Source organism: Pieris rapae, chromosome 6 (genome assembly GCF_905147795.1).
Source record: "Pieris rapae chromosome 6, ilPieRapa1.1, whole genome shotgun sequence".
NCBI lineage: Eukaryota > Metazoa > Arthropoda > Insecta > Lepidoptera > Pieridae > Pieris > Pieris rapae.
Window position 1 is genome coordinate 3964768 of NC_059514.1, and position 23651 is coordinate 3988418.

General features: G+C 32.2%; 1 protein-coding gene across 1 annotated transcript; it reads left to right on the forward strand.

Moving 5' to 3' along the window:
* Positions 1 to 11832: 11832 nt before the first annotated feature.
* Positions 11833 to 23649, forward strand: LOC111000935 (acyl-CoA synthetase short-chain family member 3, mitochondrial). Its single transcript, XM_045628529.1, has 12 exons — positions 11833 to 12026; positions 15052 to 15202; positions 15725 to 15869; positions 16566 to 16710; positions 17129 to 17225; positions 18350 to 18549; positions 19017 to 19248; positions 19581 to 19740; positions 20834 to 20981; positions 21184 to 21329; positions 21599 to 21830; positions 22201 to 23649. Exons 1-12 carry the CDS (start codon positions 11918 to 11920, stop codon positions 22479 to 22481), a joined length of 2046 nt encoding a protein of 681 aa, XP_045484485.1. The 5' UTR covers positions 11833 to 11917; the 3' UTR covers positions 22482 to 23649.
* The last annotated feature ends 2 nt before the right edge of the window (positions 23650 to 23651 follow it).

Genomic DNA, 23651 nt, shown 5'->3' on the forward strand with positions numbered 1-23651 from the left:
CAGTGGATTTCATTTATTACCTTGGCTGTAGCGACCACTTAGCCATAGCAACATTAAATCTAACTCTTTTGAATTTAATATTAATTTAATATTCATAGTGACTTTAGATGTAACGTAAAGTTCGCTGTTTTTAAATTATTTGTAACAAGTTTAAATACCGTCGCTAAAGACACATTATTATATTATTATCACATGTGTGCGTCATCGTCATGCGTTTCTGAAGTAAATTTATAGTTCGATTACTAATTGATATTCTAAGTAGGTACTATCTCTACTCAGAATGTTTCTTTCCATATATAACAAATTTAGAGTAATAACCGTCGTTATAACCGAAACCCACTGTATTTTAAAAATGTCGTCCCATTTATTTCATCCAAGTACCTATTGGAAAATTAATGAATGAACACTCGTTGGCTAAAACCCAAAAAGTGTCGCATCCGAAACGAAAAAACTTCCAGCTTGCAGTAGGTCCTCCGCCACTCTGTTCTCAAACCTTACTAAATGTAAAAATATTATTTAATCTTAATATTTATATATGTTGAAAACAAATTACTTTAATGTTGTGTCGGACTGCATATATCTTCTCGTCGGGGCATTAACATATCGCACACCCAGATCAATACTGCACTAAGTCAAAAAATCCTCGAATCGACTTATTTATATAGTTAAATAGGCATTTATTTCCCGCACATACCACAAAGACAGCCATATCTTTATTTGCTAAAACAGCCAACAGATGTCGTGCTAAGTCTCTTTTGGTGAATGAATAACTGCCTAGTCGTACCGCGAATAAGAATCTAATTCGAGTTGCGACTTGTTCGTTTATAGAAGCAGCATATAGTGACGTTACGTAACAGTGAATTATTTTGTAATGGTTAAGTATTGTTGAATGAAGTAGAAAATGACTCCGAATTATTTAGATTTAATGCAGTGTTGGTGAATTTCCTGCTTCTGCTGTTTTGATAGTATTTCTAAATAATACTGTGTTGGTGACGAGGGTATGTTATATTTTTTTAATTATTCAAAAATAGTACAGTGTTGTTTGATAAAGCTGAAAATTAGTTAAATAATGCACTATTGATGGTAAACCTGAATAATGTTATAATTTCTGGAAATAGAGCAATATATTATTTTTTAATACTCAGAATTACTACTTATTATCTAAACTAAAAGAATACTTTTGAAAATTGGTTTTAGAATTTATTTTTAAGAAGATTTAACATATTTTTTGAGATAATGCAGTATTAGTGAATGAAATTGAATATTTTATGTTATTTGGCAGATGATGAAGGGTCGGGGTCTATTGTTGCTTGAGAAGGCATTGGAAGCAACAGCAACCGAGGCTGCGTCAACCACTTCACAAAGAAAAATAGAAATTTGTGTTGAAAATGAAGCAAAAATTTAGATGCATCACCATCATCAATCGTGGTATCACCAGTTACATGATTAACTATCACGGTATCACCTGTTGCAGCATCAGCTCTCGAGGTATCATCTATTGTAGCTTCAAAAAAGTATTTGACACCCGAAAAAAGTAATGAAAGAGATTTTATAGATGATTCGGATCGGAACGGATCCTACTTTTTCTATCCGAAAAATACAAAAATTCCGGCCACCTGTAATACCTAGACGGGTATCTTCGTTTTCCTGCTCAAGTACCTCTTCAGACTCCAGCTCATCGTCATCAAGCTCTAGCAGCTCAAAGTGCTCATCTGACAATGAATCCAATAGACCAGGCCCATCGGCAGAAGATACCCGAAACCGAAGCGAAGTTGTGTCCTTGCCAAGTATCAACTCAATGTATAGTTGATACTTGCAAAAAAGGATCCTAATAATGATGTGATGTCATATTCTATAGCGACAATTGCTTTCGGCAACAAAAAAACAAATACTTACTATCTTTCTATGCTTACGCAGTTAACAACATGCTTAGAGTTAATTCCATAACACATAAATTTTTTATCCGCGAACATTCTCAAAACGAAGGGGACAACGTCCACAGTGTAATAGAAAAACAGATTAAAAGATACTTAAAATGTGTTCCTATTTATTGCCCACAGCAATATGCTACTTTAATTCGTACTGCGAAGAAAACAGGAGAGCCGTATCATGTAAAACAACTTTTACACAATAACTTTTATGACCTGAAAGCCCTTCAGGGGCAATAGGGCATAAATCTTGGGGCAATAATTTTAATGTGGATGAGGACAATAACCAAGTCAAGTGGATTTACATTGAGCAACTTCGCGTTGAAAAGCAATATCCTTTGAGTTTCTTCTATAAAACATCGTACAGTGAGACTAATTTTAAGAAAGTTTGTGTTCGAAGGCGCTACAAAGATCAAAACTTTTCTCCGCAATTTCTTAAAGCATATACAGAAAAACAACCTGTGGCTGAAAACAAAAAGAGAGATATAATGGAATTAATTAAAAAATATATTTTTCCTACTAAATATGTCAACTCAGTTACAAGACAGCATTGAATTTAGAGTAGCACAGCACTTACAGGAAACGTAATTTCCTTCATTGAATTGAAAATTTCATATCTAAGTATCCTGTGATTATTTTATTTTTTATAGAAAGTTTAAGGTAGTCAATAGATAATTATGAAAGTAAACTTGTGATGTTACATTAATTTTTGGTTTAAGATTGCTTTTTTTTAGACCCCAAACATGTAAGACTGTTTTTCTTCATAACATAATATAGCTGATCACACTGTCACAGTATATAATAAAAGTGCATGCTGATTTTCATAGATTCCATTGTTTTATTTACTGTTTTATGAATACATTCTTGAAATTGAAACAGATAATTCTTTGTTGAATATTTACGACCAAATATATTATGATAGGATTACACTGCATTATTTCAGAATCAATCAGTAAGAACGGAGTAAATAGAAATAATTTTTATTTTATTGGTTCAATAGTTTTACAACAGTGAATTAACTCGAAAAGTAAGGATTAAACACTTTATGTGAGTTTTTTACAGTAATTAACTAATGTTTATTGATAAGCATTTGGTTATTTACACAATATTTAAAAAATCTTACTAATAACTTTACATCTTATATGATAAAACAGTTTTTAGTCGATACTCAAAAAAGTTATATTTTGACTTAGTGCAGTATTGATCTGGGTGTGCGATATTCATGCCTACTCATTGTATTACTAGGCCGATTAATAACACAGCTGGTCAAAAACGTTGCCTTAATGGAGTAGACGTTGCCATGGTTACCATTTTGTTTATCAGTCGTAGACAAATCCGAACGACTATCGGGTCCACGTTTCGTTGTTCATGTGTGGACTTAGCATTTAAATGTGGTTTATTTCCTATTTACGTCATTAATATTTCCTGTGTCAATGTTTTTGGCTTTGCTATATTATTAAACTAAATCAGTCTTTACACTGATTCAAATATTACGAGATTCTAGCGAAATTTGAGGGTATGAGACAATTCTCGCTAAGGTGAAATTAGTCGGTGTAATCAGACTGGTTTTTTATTGTTCAAGTTGTGTTTTTAATTTTTAGTAAAATATTTATAGGATATAAGCCTAGTTTTTTCTAAAGAAATCGTATGGGATGCACTGCGAACACTTATTACACGAAATATATTCCATTAGGTATAAAAGTGTACTAAATTATTGGCCCAGATTTTATTTCGAGGCCTGTTCTCATTTGTGATTATGTTGTTGTAAATATTATATTTTATAAAAATTCGTTATTAATAAACGTATTTTTGTTTATTTTTGTTGTTTTTATTATTTTAATCGGGCATTTATTTATTGTCTATTGTTTATCATTGGCTCAATACTGGTAAGATCTGCACCCATTACTATATTTAACTACGGACGTAAAGAGGTATGTGTGGTAATCTAGTTACAATCATTTGTATGTAAAATATAGCAATCGGTAAGCTTTAAATGTTAAATTAAAGTTGCTTAATTTTTTAATTTGCATTCTGCATATTAACCGTGCTCTGTCTTATACATCATAGTTTATGCCTTGATTTTCCTAATTTAACTTTGTATGATTACGTTTGTGGGCAATCTATAACTACTACTATAATGCCCTTTTTTATTGAGGGGAATGCATTTCCGCACTGAGTGTGGGACTCGCTCTAAAAGCCCTACCCACTAAACCCCTCCCACCAATCACGTCACTGTTGGGGTAACTTGGGGTCGCCTAAACATTCTACCAAGAGACCCAGTGACTGGCTGCTGCAGCAACCATCTTCCATAACATTGACAACGCCTTAGAAGTCTTTACAGTTGGATTGCAATTTCTTGCACCCAACACGTGATTCGCCGCCATGTTAACTATAATGCCCTATAGAAATTCTCCTATGTTATTAAAGTAAGATAATTTTCAAATTGGCATGCAAACTTAACTACTCCATAACAAGACTATGAACTATAGGCGCAAGCAGATTTCGCTTCAGGACACGGGAATTACACAGTGAACGATTTTTCCGCGTAAACTGTAACTGAAAAAAAACTAGCCAGGCCTAAAACCCATGGGGGCAATGGCATCGTCTCTGCAAGTCTGCACTTGCTAAATAATTTTGCTATAGTTATAACAAATTAACTTGTAGGTAAAAAGGTCGCGTGACCGAGCGCGCGTGTTTTAATATAATTTCCATACAATTAATATTACGATTAACTTCCTTTGTTTAAACGCGCTGTTCCATGTGACCTAAGAGTTTTTGGCATTAGCTAAATAAATCGGCTTCAACGAATACGGAATCATCATCTTTTGCTCATCAAAAACAGATGCATTTATAAGTGCAAGTAAACATCTGTCTTCTATATAGAAATAATCATTACTTGTAAAGTATTATTCTAGACATTAGTTTATAATTAGTTTTTTCAACTCGGGACACGGATTTGCATGTTTGATTTCTCTATTCGTTTTTAAGTATTAGTCACGTAGCATTTAATTAATTAAAATTTGTGCGGCTCAGTTTAAAGTTTTGTCATCCTAAATACATACCTACATACCTACGTGATAAACAATTCTACAACGTCGAAGAAATCTCTTAATTTGAACCCTAGAAATATTTTATTTACAAGGTGCCCATTACATGGATGAATCTATCCTCATTACTTTTGGTTTACGGTTCCCAGTGGAACCCAGCCATTGTACAACCATCTATAGTTAATAAGTTGTTTCATTTATGAAAAACGTACGTATTTGTAATATTATTGTAATATGTAAATATCATATGAACAGTTAGCTTTAGACGATTTTTTGTGAAATTATGCTTTTTATGAAAGCTTTAGTATTGTTACAGTTGCCAATAATTTAAGTTATGACTAGATATTCTTTAGAAGTATTTAATATTGTTATTAATGATCCTAGATCGTCTTTAATAACGCGAGTATCACAAAAAGACAGTTTTATTGATTGAAACGTTGATTCACCTAAAATTGTACTCTATGACCTAATCTATACTGTATTCGCACAGTCATGTGTTTATTGAATTAAAAATTACTAAAGTAAACCATATATTTGTTATAATCCCTACACTACCTCTATATTTAGTCAAAAATCAAGATTGATATGAGTACGTCCATGACTTTCCTTACAAATCGTTTGGCGTTAAAAGTTTGATCGCCTGTCTGGGGCTTGAGATAATTAACATTACGACAGACATTACATATTATTTGGCATTACTGGGTCATGCCTGTCGCAAAGTGCCGTTGATTTTACCCCATGTTTCCACAATCCTTACATTTAAAACAATATAGCATTGTGACATTCACCTGACATTATTTTACCGACGTTCCAAAAGGTGTAATGCACAATTACTAAAAAACGGATTTTTTTAAACATTAATATTATTAACATGTGGATATCCTTTTTGTGTTTTTTCATGATTCCCAAACAGATGAATAATCTGGTAGTTGTTTATCTCGTCTCTCAGAAGTTTAGTTACGGCTTCATTATGTACATTAGCATTTTCTTCGGGAAAATTATTTGTTGGAATATTAATCATTTTAGATAAGTATTTCCAAATACTTGACACTTCGTCAGCTAGTTCGACCTTCCCATGAACTTTAATTGAATATTGAATTGTCATTACGGGCACTGGAAAGTAATTAATTAGAAACATTATGTATAAATCGAAGTGCGTTTTATTTGTACAGTAAAAAATTAGTTTTGTTAGAAGATATTTTTAACCTTGAATACATTTTAATGTTACTTATTAATTATGTAGTATGCTATAATGCTAACATACCAGATGTTATTAAACACATGGACCTTATGTTTAAATATGATTGATAAGCTTGATGTATTTATCGTAATCAATTTTGATTTAAAAATATATAAACGGAATTACATTTGAAATCAAACTTTGATTTGAAAATTTATTGTTTCGCAATAAAATCTTAGGTTCCGTGTCATGGAGGCACTTAACCACGGCGGAACTGAATTAAATAAAAAATATGTTAATTATTGTTTTAGAAAATTAATTAATTAACTTAAAATCCTCATCATAATCATATTTTTTTTAATATTTTGAAATGTAGGTTCCCTTTAATGGCTTTTGTATTCTTACCGAGACCGGGGTGTCTAAAGGCCTGTATTTACTTTGATTAGTGCGAGTGCAAAGAGAAGTGCGATGATTAGTGCAAGTAGAGTCGAATTCTTGTTTAGTGGCTCTGTTAAGTAAATTCAACGCTAAACAATAAAATGACATGTTTTGACAGACACGCTGCGAATGAGCGGGTGAACTCGCAGTTCACTCGCAAATAAATAGAACACGCTTATAATCACGTTAAAAGCCTGCATTCACTATTTGATATCAGACCGTGACAGTCGATTGATCTCCTATCTGCATCCCAATAACCAAACACTACCAACACAATCCATTTTTGTCGAAGGAGAGAATGCAATATCTTAGCTCTTTACACTCATACTAAAGTGAATAAAACCGTACAAATAATATTACAATATATGTCAATGTTTAAAACATATCCAAATGCTTTTTAATTATTTTGAAAACTGGTGTAAGTTAATAACTTAAGATACGATATTGGCACAGTTGAACTGTCATTTTTATAAAAAGATCATCCACATACACCGATCCGACCTACCATGGGTAGCTTGTATCGACGGATGGCTATTACTCGTACAATCCGTCAATTGGTTATTGGCACACTATTATCAATATTTGGATTAAGCTGTCTCTCTCAGATGATCAAAAATAGATTGAGATATGTTATTGGGTTTGGGCGGTAGACATCACTGAGAAGTGGTAAGGGTTATTTTATATTATATCTTATCATTAATAAGTGTCACATTTGACACGCATTCTTTAACTTGAGGTTTTTAGTACGTTAGTTAACAGGAAGTTAAATACTACTGTATTTTTATTCGTTACATAATAAAACTAACTATACAGTATGTATAATATTATTATGCCGAAGACTGTTTGATTGAGTGTGCTAATATTAGGAACTGGCTATAACTTTACGCAAAGAATCTCAATTTAACCACTGTTTGTTCGTTTGAGAACAGGATATATGTAAATCAGGTTAATTGATTCTAAAATATATAATAAAATAATAACTCTTATCAAAGTTAATACGTTAAACATTATAGGTATTTTATTTTAAAACTGCCCTTAACATCATTCGTTTTTTTATGAATATCTTAAGAATGATGTGCGAGGTGGCCTCAAATTAACACCCGTGAACAGTTACTATATTAGTATATAAAAAATCCTGTTTTTGTATTTAAGGAAACTTACGAAACATAAGGATTAACAGCATCATGGTATGAGCCTGCGTAGTAATACTCAATAAAATGAAAATAATTAGTATTTTTAATACGACTATAAAAATTAAGTATTATTGCAGCATTAAAATCATAATTTCATATCATAATTTTTAGCGTGAATAGTTTCGATTTGAAACCTTGTTTTACGTAGTCCAGTTATGTAAGTTTTTAATTACAATTTCGGCCCTCTACATATTTGTACGTCTGTTTATAGCCTATTAATGTCCATATTTTGACTAAAAGTATTATACGAATGTTACAACAAAAAGTGATATAATATGATTATTATAAGTATATTACTATATACTTCTAATTAAATAAATAAATGATTTTTATATAATTACCAAAAAAATATTTTGTTATACGTTAATATTCTCTAAGTATGATTTCAAATCGCGATACGCTCTATTATGCTACGAGAGCAAACCACAATAACCAGTAAAAATTTGTTTTCGGCAGCGATAATAATTAATTTTCCGGAAAATGCAATACTTACATAGCCATTATTCGTTTTTCTTAATTACCTTAAAACACCTGGCGGCAAATAATACGACTTTGGAGGTTTTATTAACGGTAGGTCGTTAATTATAATGAAAAATAGCAACGGTACTGGTTTTGGATAGATATATCATATAATACGTATATCATTAAACTTAAGCAATAAAAAAAAATTAAAACCGTAATTTCAGTAAATTTTTATAATTCTTGTTTTTGTAATTTAATTTAAATTACAAAAATTAGGTCTTGTGATTTTTTTTCAAATTACATGTTTTGTGAAAAACCATTATTACTACTAAACAACTAGTCAACAAATCATGATTACTACTAAACAACTAGTCGTTGACATACTTATTTATTTGGTTTTTATTTTTGTATAATTAAATTACTTTTAATTATAATTCCTAGTGCGGGGACAATCGTTACAGCAATTTTGTCACAACCATATGTCTCTTATAAGTAAATTTTATTATTATTATAATTAGTTTCATCTGTCAATTTAATTTTTTAAGTTAAGGAGACGGGTCCTAGTAGTTATCAGGGTGCATCGTTGTATACCTATACACACCAACCAATATTTGGTGATTATCGCGTATTTAAAATATATTCCGGGTTTGGCGTAAAAGAACATATACCCAATGGTTGAACTAATAAAATAATAAAAGTGGAATATTTTATTAGTATGATAGAGATTATAAAAATTAAATTAAATTAATTTGCATGTACAACATAGAGCAAGTTTTAAATACTAATTAGAGAGACACTTAAAAGAGAATACTAGGGAGACACTGTCGCAGTATATAAGGCTGAAAAAGAATTTGCATGGGCATGACATTAAGAGATACCTCAAACTCGAACTCAAAATATCTTTATTCATCTAGGTAAACAAGTATACTTATGAACGTCAAAATAAATTAAATTAATTGTAAATTTACATTTACTACCAGTTAGCAAGTCAAGGGCGTAGAGCGGACAAGAAGAACTGGCAAGAAACTTTCCGCAACTCTTTTTAATCGCTAAGTTTTTAATACAAATTGTTTCAAATGGAGCCAATCAATCCCAAGGATAAGGATCATTTAAGTATTCGTCACATTTATAAAAAGCTTTATTGATTAATTTAGTCTTAACGGCTACCAATATATGAAGAAAGAAAAACAGCATGATGCATAAATGGATGACGAAGCAAGAGTGGCAGTAAGTGAGAATGAAATAAAGACATTTAGGATAACAAAGGATGTGTACTTGAAAGAAAACGTGTCAGATTAGCCCCCGCAGTAGGATTTACAGTATCGTGGGCAGCTAGTCTCGTCCAAATGGACAATGTCAAATAACATTAATGATTTTAGAAAAATAAGACTTGGCTGTATGGACTAAAGTCCTTTGCCTTTCCCATTAGGGATAAATTGAAAAAAAAATAATGACTTAATAAATTCTATATAACACTTTCAATTTTATCATTTAACTACTGTTGCTCAAGAAATACTTTGCTGCATAGGACCGGTTGAAAAGATGTTGCTAATACTAAATATTGTTAGTGAATGTATAAAGTTTAGAATTAAAAAATTGTGTTTTTAAGAAAGAGGTTAAATAATATGATAGGGCCTCTGAAAGAGAAAAAGCGTTGGGCGAAGAAGGTGTTTATTTTTATGTAGGTTTGCGTTGTCTATGATATGGTGCGTGGTGGTGTGTTAAGTATAGTTGTCGTGTTGGCATGCTAAATTTTCAGCATTGAAGTCGAACTATACTGAAATGCAGTTAGATAATATCGACTGGCATAATGCAGTGTAGGTATATACACTATCCTTATTGTATACCTGTTGGTTTACTAAAAAAATTTCGTAATTTAAAGATTTCTTATGGGCAAGTTTTAAATGACGGCGGCAAAGATATGCGATATCGATTACCATCTCGTTCCATAACATATGGATGGCTTGATGATTATTTAAAATCACAAAGATTATCTAATAATAAAGTTTAATAAAATATTTAATATTTTCTTAATATATATAGTGTTTACAATTATGTTATCTTAAATAGTAATAATAAAAATTAAAAGAAATTCAAAATGTTCGGCCACATGGCAGTGTACCTTCAACGCTAGCAGCATTTCCTCGCTGTATACTTCGTTGAGCGAAGAAAGCATCAGATCTGCGGTCATGGCGCAAGATGGCAAGGCGGCGTATGATGTCGTTGATCGCGGCGTCGTTTTACCAACGGAGGCCATGGTGTCCAAGGGTACTTACTTCAAAGCCACAAGAACACTTATGAAGAGTAGTATTATTTGTTGCTTTTTTTTAATTTTGCAGTTTTTAATTTTATTCTTTTGTTTTTCTTTTAAATGTAACTTTGTCTTTTAATGCTTGTTTTCTGTTTTTTTATTTAACCTGTGTAATCTGTTTTGGCTTTGTGTAATGTATTTGTATTTTGTATAATAATATGTATTAAGTAGCTGTTAGATTACTTATAATTAAATAAATTAGAGTATATATGGACACTTCTAAGCGTAGGCTGATGGCGATGCGAAGTAGTTTAGGATACCAGAGTTTGGCGAAGGATAAACATTAAACCAATGACTGGTTTACCCAACCAACCCAACCCAACCAACCTTGCGCGGTGTGTTATTTAAGTGTGATCTAATAAGTTTTGGAATTCAGATTTGCAAATAGGATCATCCCACCTTCTTTGAAAGTCATGCTTGATTATTATGACTTCGCAAAGATAACCATTTTTTTAAATAGGAAATCCTAGCAATCGCAAATAAATAAACGACGTATTATTACTATTAGTAACACTATATCTATAATTCTTTAAGTAATATATGACCAATAAATACATAAAGGTAATTAATGTAAAGATTTAGTTTTTCAAAAATATTGTTACCTATACCTACACCACACACTTACTCATGCACTACTCACTCAGGTGTGATGATAACGGTTCAAAAAAGAAAAATAAAAAGGAAACGGTTAAAAAAAATAGATTAAATAATGTCATTATTTTAAGTAATTAAGTTTGTTATGGAAGAGCTGGGAACCTTAACACAGGTATTTTTACTTAAAAGGGTTTCCAAATCTTACACTTTGAAAAGAAAATGTACTTAAAATAAATGAAGACTTTTTATTATTTTATTATGTATTATATAAAGAATTTATAACAAAAACCTTAATTATAAGAGATTATTTGCTGTCGTAAAAGTATTAGTACTACTTAATCTTTGTAAAAACGTAGCCAAAATCAACACTGTTTACACATTAGAATTGTATATTAACAGTTGCAGTACGTTAGTATTAAATTATTTCATTTATAGACTTTGATTCTTTGACGGCTCGACACCAGTGTATAATGTTTGATATAAATAAAATAAATTTCGTATTCTTTTAAATTTTTGACACCAATTTTTTCTATAACTGTAGGTTATCAAGAGTCATCCCTATTCGGTTTAAAAGTTTTCCTACGTCAGTCTTTTCAGTTTAGCCGTTCAATAATTCAGAAGGATCATAGGTCCCTCATGCATAATGTTGAATATAAATTTTGTATTATGTATGCGTATGTAACTCAGAACAATTACAGTTAGTTCGTTTTAACTCGCGGTGTCGTTATAAAAAATAAAACGCGCTCAGTTTTTGCGCGGCAAAAATGTATCAAGATACGGAAAATGCTATGTCAAAAGTTAATAAATTTGAAACTTCGATTTCGGAGTTGAAAAAGAAATCATTTGTGACTGCCGCTGATTTGGAGAGCTTTTGTAAGTATTTATTTATTTTTAACTGGAAAGTCCATTTTTTCTTCAAATGTCATCTCATTAGTGCAAATGAATAGATATGGTTAAAGATGCTATTCATTCAATCTCAATAATTTTTATTTGTTGCCATCTTGACGACTATAGATTATACTCATAGATTAATACCATATCTAGGCAATGACTTGCGCTTTGATCATTTTTGTTAAACTTCCTTAGAAGTATTTTATAATTTAGTATTTTTGACATTTCCGCATGTTTGTTGTTTTATAGTTTTCTTAAATCAAACATAACAATATTTTTAGTTGTTTAAAAAAAGTTTTGGCGATTTCGAAAAAGCATATAATTTGAAGGAGCTAATTTTAAAGCAAACGGAGATCAAAACGATTTGATCTTTCCCAAAACTATATTACTATTTTCTTACGGTGGCTTATGTATAAAAGGCAGCAAGATAGTATATCTATTTCATCTTATAAAAGCAAAGCTACTGATTCTATACATTATATAACATATTATTCGATTTAATTAAGGGTTAGGACACTGAAACTTGGCATTGTGTTTGTAGCGTAGCAAATTGTCTCGTTTGACCACAACGCCGCAGCTGCTTTCATAGTTTCAAGTTTCACTTTTGTTTTAACTATTCTGAACATTGCGTACCTACCACAGCATTGAACAACGAATTTAAGTTTACAGTTATTTATTTTTATTAGATACCTATTTAATAAAAAAATGACGTGATATAGGTAATATTAAGTATATGATAATTTATTGATGAAATGCAAATATTTTCTCGTTTTCTTAAAAACCTATATTCAGAATTACCACTTTAAGGTGTATTACCTTAAATAGCAATTTTTTTTTCCTGATGTATGGAAGGTCGCTAAAATAATATCAATTCATGAGTGGCTCGCGGTTGAGTACTGAAAAATATTGCCCAATATCAATGCTTGACAAAGCATGGTTTTATCAATAAACGTTTTACGATAACCAACTTAACCGTCTTCTAGAACTACGTACTACAAAGTATGGATGGTGGTGCACAGGTTAATGTGATTTTCACAGACTTTGAATGGAAATTTGATAGAATGCATCACACCATATTATTACATATGCTCCAACTCTTAGGGTTACGTTGTGACCTTCATCGGTAGTTTGGTTGATATATAGCAAATGGTAGACAGGTGGTTGCGGTTTGCAGTGACTTTGTTCATATAAGTTCTGGAGTTCCTCAAGGATCTATATTGGGTCCCCTGTTATGCAATTCACTGTTATGACATAAATAGTAGCATTAAAAGATTCTTATTACCTTATTTTCGCTAATGATAAAAATATTTACTTGAAATTAAACAAAGAAGGAGACTGTCACAAAATTAATGTTGACATGAATAACCTTTGTTTAAATTATTAAAGACAAAATCAAATATCGGTTTATACTTCAAAATTACATTCACCAGAAAAATAAAATTTAAATTAACTTTAGTTATAATGTTAATAACAAATCCGTTAAAGATAACGTTCGTGATTTAGGTATAAGGCTAGACTATAAAATTACGATGAAATGAGTTGATAAAGCCTATAAGTAGCATGGTTTTGTAAGACGACCTTTATGATGATCATGAATGTCGACTGCATACTATAAAGTGCTATACTATAGGTACATAATATATACCTACGTAAGAAGTATTCTCGAATATGGTTGCTCGGTTTGGTCATCTAGTTACACTGTACATAAAGAAAACATTGAAAATATCCCAAAAGATTTTATACCTATAAAGACGCGTGTGAACATTTTAAAATTAATGCTTTAGACTCTCGACGAATACAATATAAAAGAAAACAGTATAGCTACTCCATGGCATCATCTCAAATAAAATTATTTGCAGCTCCCTTCTAGAAAAGTTGCCCTTCCCTGTTCCTGCCTATCAGACTCATATCAACATTAACTATGCAAACTGAGTTTTTGAGCAGCCCGCAGATGTCAATAGGTCAATAGGCCTTGACTTGTTTAAACTATCGCGGAATATGGTTAAGAATATCCATAGCGCAAAATCACCTGCATCATGAGCATACCCCACATACACACATTCACCTACTCACTTTTACACCATCACATAACTCAGCCAAATTTGGTACCACTTAGTTAAATGTATTGATTAATTTTTATTTGTTTATTTCTTATTGTTAATTTTTGAACCTTTGTGTAGTATATCTGGTTGTTATTATATATAATATATGTTAGCTGTAGGATTACGAAATAAATCAATAAATTTGGAATTACAAAGTAATTTTTACAGTCTGGTTTTTCATTGCTTGACATACGAGACTTTATTTAGTCATGTGGGTACCTACCCTCAGGTAGTATAAAGTTACCATAATAAAGTATATACAATAAAAATAAAGTTATCCTGTGTACTCATGTGTTTTTGTAGGTTTTAGAAAATACTGGACGCAATTTCCATTTTTAGATCGTATTATGACGTAATTTATATATTCATGTATAACAATGAGTTGTATTCAGAATAATTAATTGTTTATTCTGTATTCATTACTGCCGCGGGCGGTAGTTCACGTGTACATCAGAAAGAATACTGGTTTCAGCGCGTCGGGATGCTTGAAGGAACTGACCGGTAGTTCGTTCGTGGTGATATCATATTCGGGCAATGTGCAATGTCCGCAAAGAATTATCTTTCTTGGACATTCCAAGTCCTGATGGCGTCGCCCTTATTGCTGCTGCTTAGTTAGCTGTGTTTCTAACGAACCTTTTCCGGTTCCTGTACTCGTTCTGCACAGACCCGAATTTCTAGAAGATCGCTATACAATAAAATATAGCTATACAATTATCCGTCCTACTACCGGCCAACGTGGTACGCTACCGTATATGCCTTTGAAACAATACACTTTTAGGTAGTCCAAGGTGGATTCTGGGAAAGGAGATTCATAGACTAATAGAGATAGAGATAAATGACTGCTTTTACATAGACTCAATTGGGATTAAATTTTTAAATGGTATTTTATGAGTATATTTCAACAGCGGACAATGACTTAACACCAGAATACTTAGAGGCTTACCGAAATTCTCTTGAGAACCCTGAGGCGTTTTGGAGTGAAGTTGGCAAGGAGTTGGAATGGACACGACCATGGGATCAAGTACTAGATGATAGCAATCCACCTTTCACCAAATGGTGAGTTTAATTTTTTCCTCGGTTTTTTTTGTAGGAAAATTTAAGTGATTTATGTCATGTGAAGTCTGGAAATTGTTAACACATACATTACATACACATTATATGAAACTTCTATCTAATGGGGCTTCTAAACGGGCCATGTTTTGCTGCAATTGATGGCTGCACTATTGACAAGTAATTGCCCGGCCATCACAAAAATATTTAAATGCAGCTGATGGCCGAGCAATCCATACCTGGGCCATGTGTTGCAATATATCTGCTATAGTATGAGCCATGATGCAGACTCCTAAACGGGCTACACAAGCCGGCAACAATGGCTGACGAATTCAAAAATATACTACAAGTTAACAAAAGCTTAGCATGACAATGGTTTTCAGTTTAATTTTTAAAAACCTCTAACCTGTGATTGCTGATAAAATCCTTTTCAATATTGACTTTCATCAGATGACAGATCAAACCTTGTCTTCTGCATGCTGAGGTGAACATCCTTCTATAAAAATTTATAAATTCTTATTCTTATAGGTTTGTAGGTGGTGAGATGTCAGTATGCTACAACGCAGTCGACCGTCATGTAGTCCAAGGTCGCGGAGATCAGGTCGCGTTGGTGCATGACTCACCACTTACGGATACAGTCAAGAGAATAACTTACTCTGAGCTGCAGGATCAGGTAATTTTAGTTCGACCGACTTTCGTTTGTAGGTATATACTAAAGTCGATTACAGTCAAGTTAATGAAATTTAATTGTCTGATGTAGTCGGTTTACCTGTCGGACTAATTAGTAGTCCTGTAATACGCATGAAGAGAATTCTGGCACTTTTATATTATTTTGGTGTTTGAAGGTTTTAAAACCCATGAACACCGCCAATATGTATTGGCAGTAATGACAAGATTTTTTGCACGATATTTTAAAATCTTTTAAGTTCCCTCCCACTCCTCAGTAATGACTCTTGACTTCTTTGATACATTATATCAGTCGAATACTGAGTTTCGCTGTATCCTCTGTTTGTCCAGAACACCAAGGATACAAGACTGTGTAGTTCTGAACTACTTCCGTTAGCACTCAAAAAATGTTCAGAGAATCTCATTAAAAAAATTTACCACACAAATTATCAAACCGAACTAACATGATTTCAAAAGATTTCTCCCTCTTTCTAGTCGCTTCAGCTAATAAAATTATAAATCTACTGAGACACCCCCTAAACAGCTGTATATGTTCTAGTGATTCGAGATCTTGTATTTAATATGTATGTACAGGTGTACATTGTGTTACCTAAATGAATAAATGATTTTTACTTTGTCATTATTTACTTCTAATTCCACAAGCTTGCTGAACAAAACTAATTATCGTAATTCTCAAACCTAGGTATCTCGTATGGCAAGCAAGTTGACTTCACTAGGCGTGACTCGAGGCTCTCGCGTTGTAATCTACATGCCCCTTATCCCAGAAGCCGTTATATCAATGCTGGCCACCAACAGAGTTGGTGCTATACATTCCGTTGTATTTGGGGGTAAGTATTTATATTACCATTTATTTTACTATGCTGAGATGGTGCACCTCTATTCTAAGGGCCGGTTTCACAATGTCCGGATAAGTTCCAAATAAGCTATTTATTACTTATTGGTAGGATAAATAGTATTTTTGCGTTTCACGACTGTCAGATAGTGCTATACGTCATGAAATGCGAAGTATCTTATTGGGAACTTTTATCTTACAAATAATTTATGTGTTGCATAGCTATTTGGCACTTTAACCATACATTGTGAAACAGGCCCTAAGTCTGATAAATGACATTAATTAATTCTGCGACTTATTATGATAATGTTGATACTCTATAAAAAATTCAATGTCAAATAAACTTAAGTTAATGTATTTTAATTATTTTAAATATTAGCTTAAGGTTATCCCAGTTAATTATTTGTTTATAGGTTTCGCCGCAAGAGAATTGAGAACTAGAATAGAACACGCAGAGCCCACTGTTATAATTGCAGCCAGCTGTGGAGTTGAGCCAAATAAGATTGTCAGGTACTAAACAAAAAGTGAAAAAAAAAATAGTTTTAAATAAAAGGCTCGATTCAGAGGAGCAATCAGCTAGTATTGTAAAATGGCCTTGAGTTAAAGGAAAAGACAATACCGCTTGAAAAAATTGAAGATTAGTATTTCACTATTGTTAATGATAATTTTGTAGTTCATGATTAAAAAATTCTATAAAAATCATTATATATATTATCTTGTCATGGGACACTAAAATTTCTTAAATAGTAAGACATCAAGTACTATCCTAAAGGTTCTCGATATTTAGATATTTCTGTCTTCACATATAAAATATCGGTTCAAGCAGATTTACTCACTATTAATTCACTTTAAACAAGATTATATTATAAGAAGTTTTCCACACATTTAACCAGTAACAATAATACTTCTATTAACAAGACAGTACAGAAATATACCGGGCAAATTTTTTTTTTAAAGCGATATGCGATATATATATTTAATATATAACATGTATGATGATGGGATATACTAAAACCAATTCGGATTTCAACAGGAAAAAAGTCCTCGGGACTGCAATCGCGTCTCATGTACGAAGTAAATAATAACCAAGGTTTATCGATTTTTCCCTCGCTTTTTAAATTTCGGTTTATAAACAACTTGAGAATATACTTAATCATATAGAAATTGACGGGGCACTGGACACATGATGCACAGTTTATTTGAAATAATCTTGTAGTGAAAATAAACAACACCTTAGCGACGTGGTTTTAGTCACAGAAGGGACCGCCCAAGGCTCGGTCCTCTGCATTTTTCCAACAATCAACTGTATAACTAAATAGAACTCTGCATTTGTTACCAGTTCGCAGATCATATTTGTTTGCTACTTGCAGATGGGGGCCCACATAAGGCTCGATCGACTATCATCCGATTTTAACAACAAATTAAAGTGGTGACACGATGTTAAATCTACTAAATATTAAACATACAAAACTGCTACTAGAACTTACCTAACATGGTAAGTTCTAGTAGCCAAACACCAACAATAACCCATGGACACTCTTAGATAACCAGATGTTAAGTAGGCCTCCTTCCCGTTTGCCGTCATAAATATATAATAATAATATAAAAGTTAAATCAGTATAATGTATTTCCAGGTATAAAGATATATTAGACGAAGCTTTGTGCCAAAGCTCGCACCAGCCGCGCAATTGCATTATTTACCAACGCCGCAGAGTTCTCGAATGTCACTTGGAGAAGGATAGAGATATATGCTGGGACGAAGCGATGGAAAGTGAACCTGTGCCCTGTATTTCATTAGAAGCTAATGAACCACTATACATTTTGTATACTTCAGGTACTCAATTGATCGCCATTGTATATATTGTTATTGTATACATGCGATCTTCCAGACTAATCATTTTTTTATTTTTTATTTATTTCTATTCTTATTAGGGTTGCCTGGAAGAGATCGCTTGTTAGCGATAAGGCCGCCCGTTGCATCCCTTGTAATTTATATATACTGTGTTATTTGTATTTCTTTAGCAACGAAGTGTAAATAAATAAAATAAAATAAATAAATAAATAAACGGAAGCCTACCAACAGTTACATAACAAAAATTATTTATTGATATTTATTTATTTATTTCCTAATCCTACAGCTAACATAAATTGTATATAATTACAAATAAATACACTAAAAATATAGCCAAAGATGGAATACATGATTTTTAATAAGATTTACAAAAGGGAACAAACAAACAAAAAGTATTCAATACATTTAACTAATTGTGATTCAATTTAATTAACTAAGCCTGATTTTAGGTACCACTGACTCTCCAAAAGGTCTTCAAAGACCCTGTGGACATGCAGCAACAGTTTGCTGGTCGATGCGTTCCATATATGGCCTTAAACGTGGAGTGTGGTGGGCGGCATCAGACCTCGGCTGGGTAGTGGGACATTCTTACATCTGCTATGGACCATTATTAGCTGGTCTTACCTCTGTGCTGTATGAAGGGAAGCCTGATAGAACACCTGATCCTGGGCAGTACTTCAGGTTGGTTCTTACGTCCATCTTGTGATCTTCGTTTAACAATTATGATATTTAAACGTGTTTTTATTCATAACAAATTTGTTATATGAAAATGTCATAAAGGTCAATTTGCTGGTCAAAAAAAAAATTCGGATATACCTATGCAATTTACCTTTTATTTTCGTCACAATTATTTAAAGTTTAGTGCTTATAAAAATTTAGTTTACTGCATTTTATTTTTCGTATTTCTTGTTCATTGTTGTAATCTTTAATTAACGCCTGTGTTGTTCTATTTAAACTCCGACTAAGGCCTAACAGTCCCTGATCCAGGCAGTGAAGAAATAATATGATTATAGGATAATCGAACAACATCGCGTGAATGCATTGTTCACAATACCAACAGTATGCAGAGTACTGAAACGGGCCGACGCATGTGGAAAATACGCGAGACGGTACTGCATCAAAACATTAAAGAGCGTTTTCGTGGCTGGAGAGCACTGTGATCAGGAAACAAGGGTTAGTTTACTTTAGGGCCAGTTAAATTACTAGCATGTAATGAAAAAAACAAAATTATAGGAATCGACTTACGACGACGATACTTCATTTCCATTTGTCGTTATATCCACTGTGGTCCAAATTAAAAACCATAACTTAGACATTAAAAAAATTAATGAATTTACAATATTTGTATACATTAATTAAATAATTATATGTATGTACTCCCAGCATAAAATTACTATTATTGTATTGTATAGTAATAATAGTAATTTTATGTTTTTATTTTTATTTCCTCCTACCCGATTGCCCCCTGTTCTATAAAAAAAAATTGTTAGTTGTTGTTTGTTTGTGAGCATGTTCCTCACATATTTACAAATATTGAAATCGTAGAATATTATACATTAAATATTAATTAAAAAAAACCAATAGAACAGTGTGTGAGATTAACATAAAATAATGCGTTTGTAGTATTATACAACAAAAAAAAACACAAAAATATGTAAAATTAGATCAGCAACCAATTGATTTTGTCAAGACTCTATGATTGTCGTATGGAGCAGGACCAGCGTAACAAGACTTTTAGATTTGCCTCCAATTCACAAAAACAAATGACAAATGAATGCAATAGATTATAACATTAGATTACAAAAGAGTTCTAAAATTGAAATTTAAAAAATGTTTTCATAAGCAATGTTTCTAACTGGCCAGTTCTAAACATTTTCACGTAAAACTAAGAAAAGCATGCGTGAGCACAGTGTAAGCCTTTGCTCGTACAGTATCTTTTATATTCAAATCAAAAATGTATTTAAAAGAATATGGGGCTCTGCTGAATTACAAAACAGTGTTCAATAGTTGTGTTTCATCGCCAAATAGATGATATTGACTGTTTTCGTATGTCTTTCAACCTCGAGGTCCTGGGTTGCATTTTCGGTAAAACGTTAACTACCTCGCACAGGAATACAGTACCTACTCGCTTTTAAAAATTATCAAGCATAAGCACAAAAACATCTGCACCTGAGTCCATTAAGGGGATATGTCACCTCAAACATTACAATTAGAATTGTTTAACAAGAAAAAGTAGTCATTAACAATTAAATACTTCCCTTCATAGCATTGGGCGGAAAGAACTTTCGGTGTGCCCGTGTTAAACCATTGGTGGCAATCGGAATCTGGATCTCCCATAACTGCAGCTTGTCTGGGTTATGGAGTGAAGAGTATACGACCACATTCCGCCGGGTATCCTGTGCCCGGTTATGATTGTAAGTATGAAGATAAAGAGTTTTTGATTCCTAATTTGCAATTTGAGTTTTAAACTAAACTACTATAGATTATGACATCTCAACTTCTTAGTAAAACTTCAAATTAACAGTTATACAAGAGTTATGTTAGGTATATGGTTTGAGAATGTAAAACAAAAGACAAAACGATCGAACGAGTCTTAATGGGTTAGTTGTTCTACAGTAAGAGTTTTAAGAGAAGAGGGTACCGAATGTCAGTCTGGTGAAGTAGGACGTCTCGTCGCAAAGTTACCTCTACCACCTGGCTTCTCTACTACTCTATGGAACGCTGATGACAGATTTAAGAAAGTCTACTTCGACAAATATCCAGTAAGTATACTATGTATAGCGTTATATTGTAAATATCAAGATAACAAATATTTTATTAGCTAACGCCGATTACCGCATAGATCGAATAATTTAATAGTTCTTGTATTAACCTTTCCCATTCAACTAAAAAAGACGAAACGTCTGTTCTTGATTTTCATTGGTCAACGGAGACCAATTACAATCAGATTGGGTGACAAGTAATACGGTTCTTTTGTTTTTTGATCTTTTAGCTTAATATAAGGCCATTGTATTCGTGTTAATATTTCTAGGGCTTTTATGACACACAAGACGTGGGTTGGATCAGCCCTGAAGGCGCGGTTTGGGTTGTAGCAAGAGCTGATGACGTCATCAATGTGGCTGGCCACAGATTATCGACGGCAGCTATAGAAGACGTCGTATTAAAACACGCGAGAGTAGCTGATGCTATGGTAGTGGGAGCTCCAGACTTGACTAAAGGCGATGTCCCTCTATGCTTGTATGTTATGAGACCTCCGCAAGATGGTAAGCCAAATCAAAATTAAAACATTCCATGGATGTTTTTTATTACTTAACATTAATTTTCATTCAACGTGGAATCACATAGTCTTACAATAAGGGATGATATAAACACATTTGTAGAATAGGTACATTTTAGTATTAGCATCTGAGATTTCTTCGAACTATAGGAATAAAAAAAGAAACTTAAGTTATACACAGTTATATAAAGTCAACTAAACTGTCTTTGAAAAGAAAAATGATTTTTATTTATTTTAAATTACAAAGTAAGCAAAGGCCACACTGACATTACATTATTCAAAGCTATTTTGTAATTTATTCCTTATTTTAGGTAAATTCGTTTGAAAATATATATTTTTTGTTTCGTAATTTACAGACGAAGAAATTGTCTCCGAGGAAACAGTGACGCAAGAGCTGATAGCATTAGTTCGTCACCTAATAGGTCCAATAGCCGCTTTTAGAAAGGCCATAGCTGTACCCGCACTACCTCGAACTCGATCAGGCAAGGCCCTCAGGGGCGCTGTAGCCAAATTGGCTCGATCCCAACAAATAAAACTTCCCGCAACTATAGAAGATGCCACCGTATTCCCAGAAATAAAACTTGCACTTCAAAAATGCGGGTATGCCATTGACGCCCCTGATCCAGAGACAAATTGAGGAATTGAATTATTTTAGATATAATTCTAGTACAAAATGTAGCGATTAAACTTTAAGTTGACCTTTGTATAAAATTTAAATTTTAATCCTGTTTATTACCCAGACATTTTTAACAATAGACCTATCGTGATGCCAAATTAAATCTCATCAAAAGAGTGTACTCCTACGAAAATAGTGATTGTATTAAAAAATTATACTTAGTTAGACTATGTGATCTATTATTTAAAAAAAACGATTACTGTTTGCATTGTTTTAGCCAATTCGTTTATACTTTTATATACATTCATTCATTATACATGTATTCGGAGGTGTATCCAAATTATTTTTGACTAATTAAAAAAAACTAAAAAATACAATAAAAAATAAGGACCGAAATCGCCTATTTATAATTACGATATATTATGCCTTTGTGTCGTATATTTTTATTTAGGCCTCTATCATGGTAAGGTAAAGTATTGATTAGTTTTCAATTATTTATAATTGCAAGCTTAAAACTAATGCCTTTAATCAAACGGTATGTAAACTATAAAGTACCTACGGTAAAGTCGTGAACTTGACACTAATTATTGAAGACCGTGAATTTTTATATCATAGAAAATTATCTATGCTATAGAGGATTTTATATTATATATTTTATTAATATAAGTAAAGAACTTAGTAAATTGATCATGTATTTACTTTTTGTAACTTAAGATTTTGTATAATCCTGGAATATCTTGGTATGTCTTTTTTAATGTAAGATACATAAATTTATTATTATAAAATAACAAAACTTTCAATATTAAATCCTGTATTTTCTTCATTTGGTTTATGCTCCGGTTAATATTTCTATAAGTTATTTATTTCATGTTGAATGTAAATATGTAATGGCGTTGTTTTTTTTAATTGTATAAGTGGATAATAGAAATATAAGGCTGAATGTGCAGTTTTATTTGGCAACATAAAACAAAATATAAAGTCCTGATTTGTTTCGGTAAGTCGTGAAACATGATTAAGTCGTTAAAACAGATTAAGGATCAGTCTTCACCCTTGTCTGCACGCTGTCATGGAGAGAAATCATAATTATTTTATTTATTGATAAATTTCTTCTGAGCACTAATTTTCACTCAGTTTTTTAGTCGCATGTATTATCACGATATTGTTATTTAAGTCACTTGTTTATTTAAATCG

Excerpts from the sequence above, each read along its gene's own strand:
- LOC111000935 (XM_045628529.1), top strand. The coding sequence starts at position 11,918 with ATGTATCAAGATACGGAAAATGCTATGTCAAAAGTTAATAAATTTGAA. Across the intron at positions 20,982-21,183 it reads TCCTGTGCCCGGTTATGATT|TAAGAGTTTTAAGAGAAGAG; the intron begins GTAAGTATGAAG and ends GTTGTTCTACAG. Across the intron at positions 21,330-21,598 it reads TCTACTTCGACAAATATCCA|GGCTTTTATGACACACAAGA; the intron begins GTAAGTATACTA and ends TAATATTTCTAG.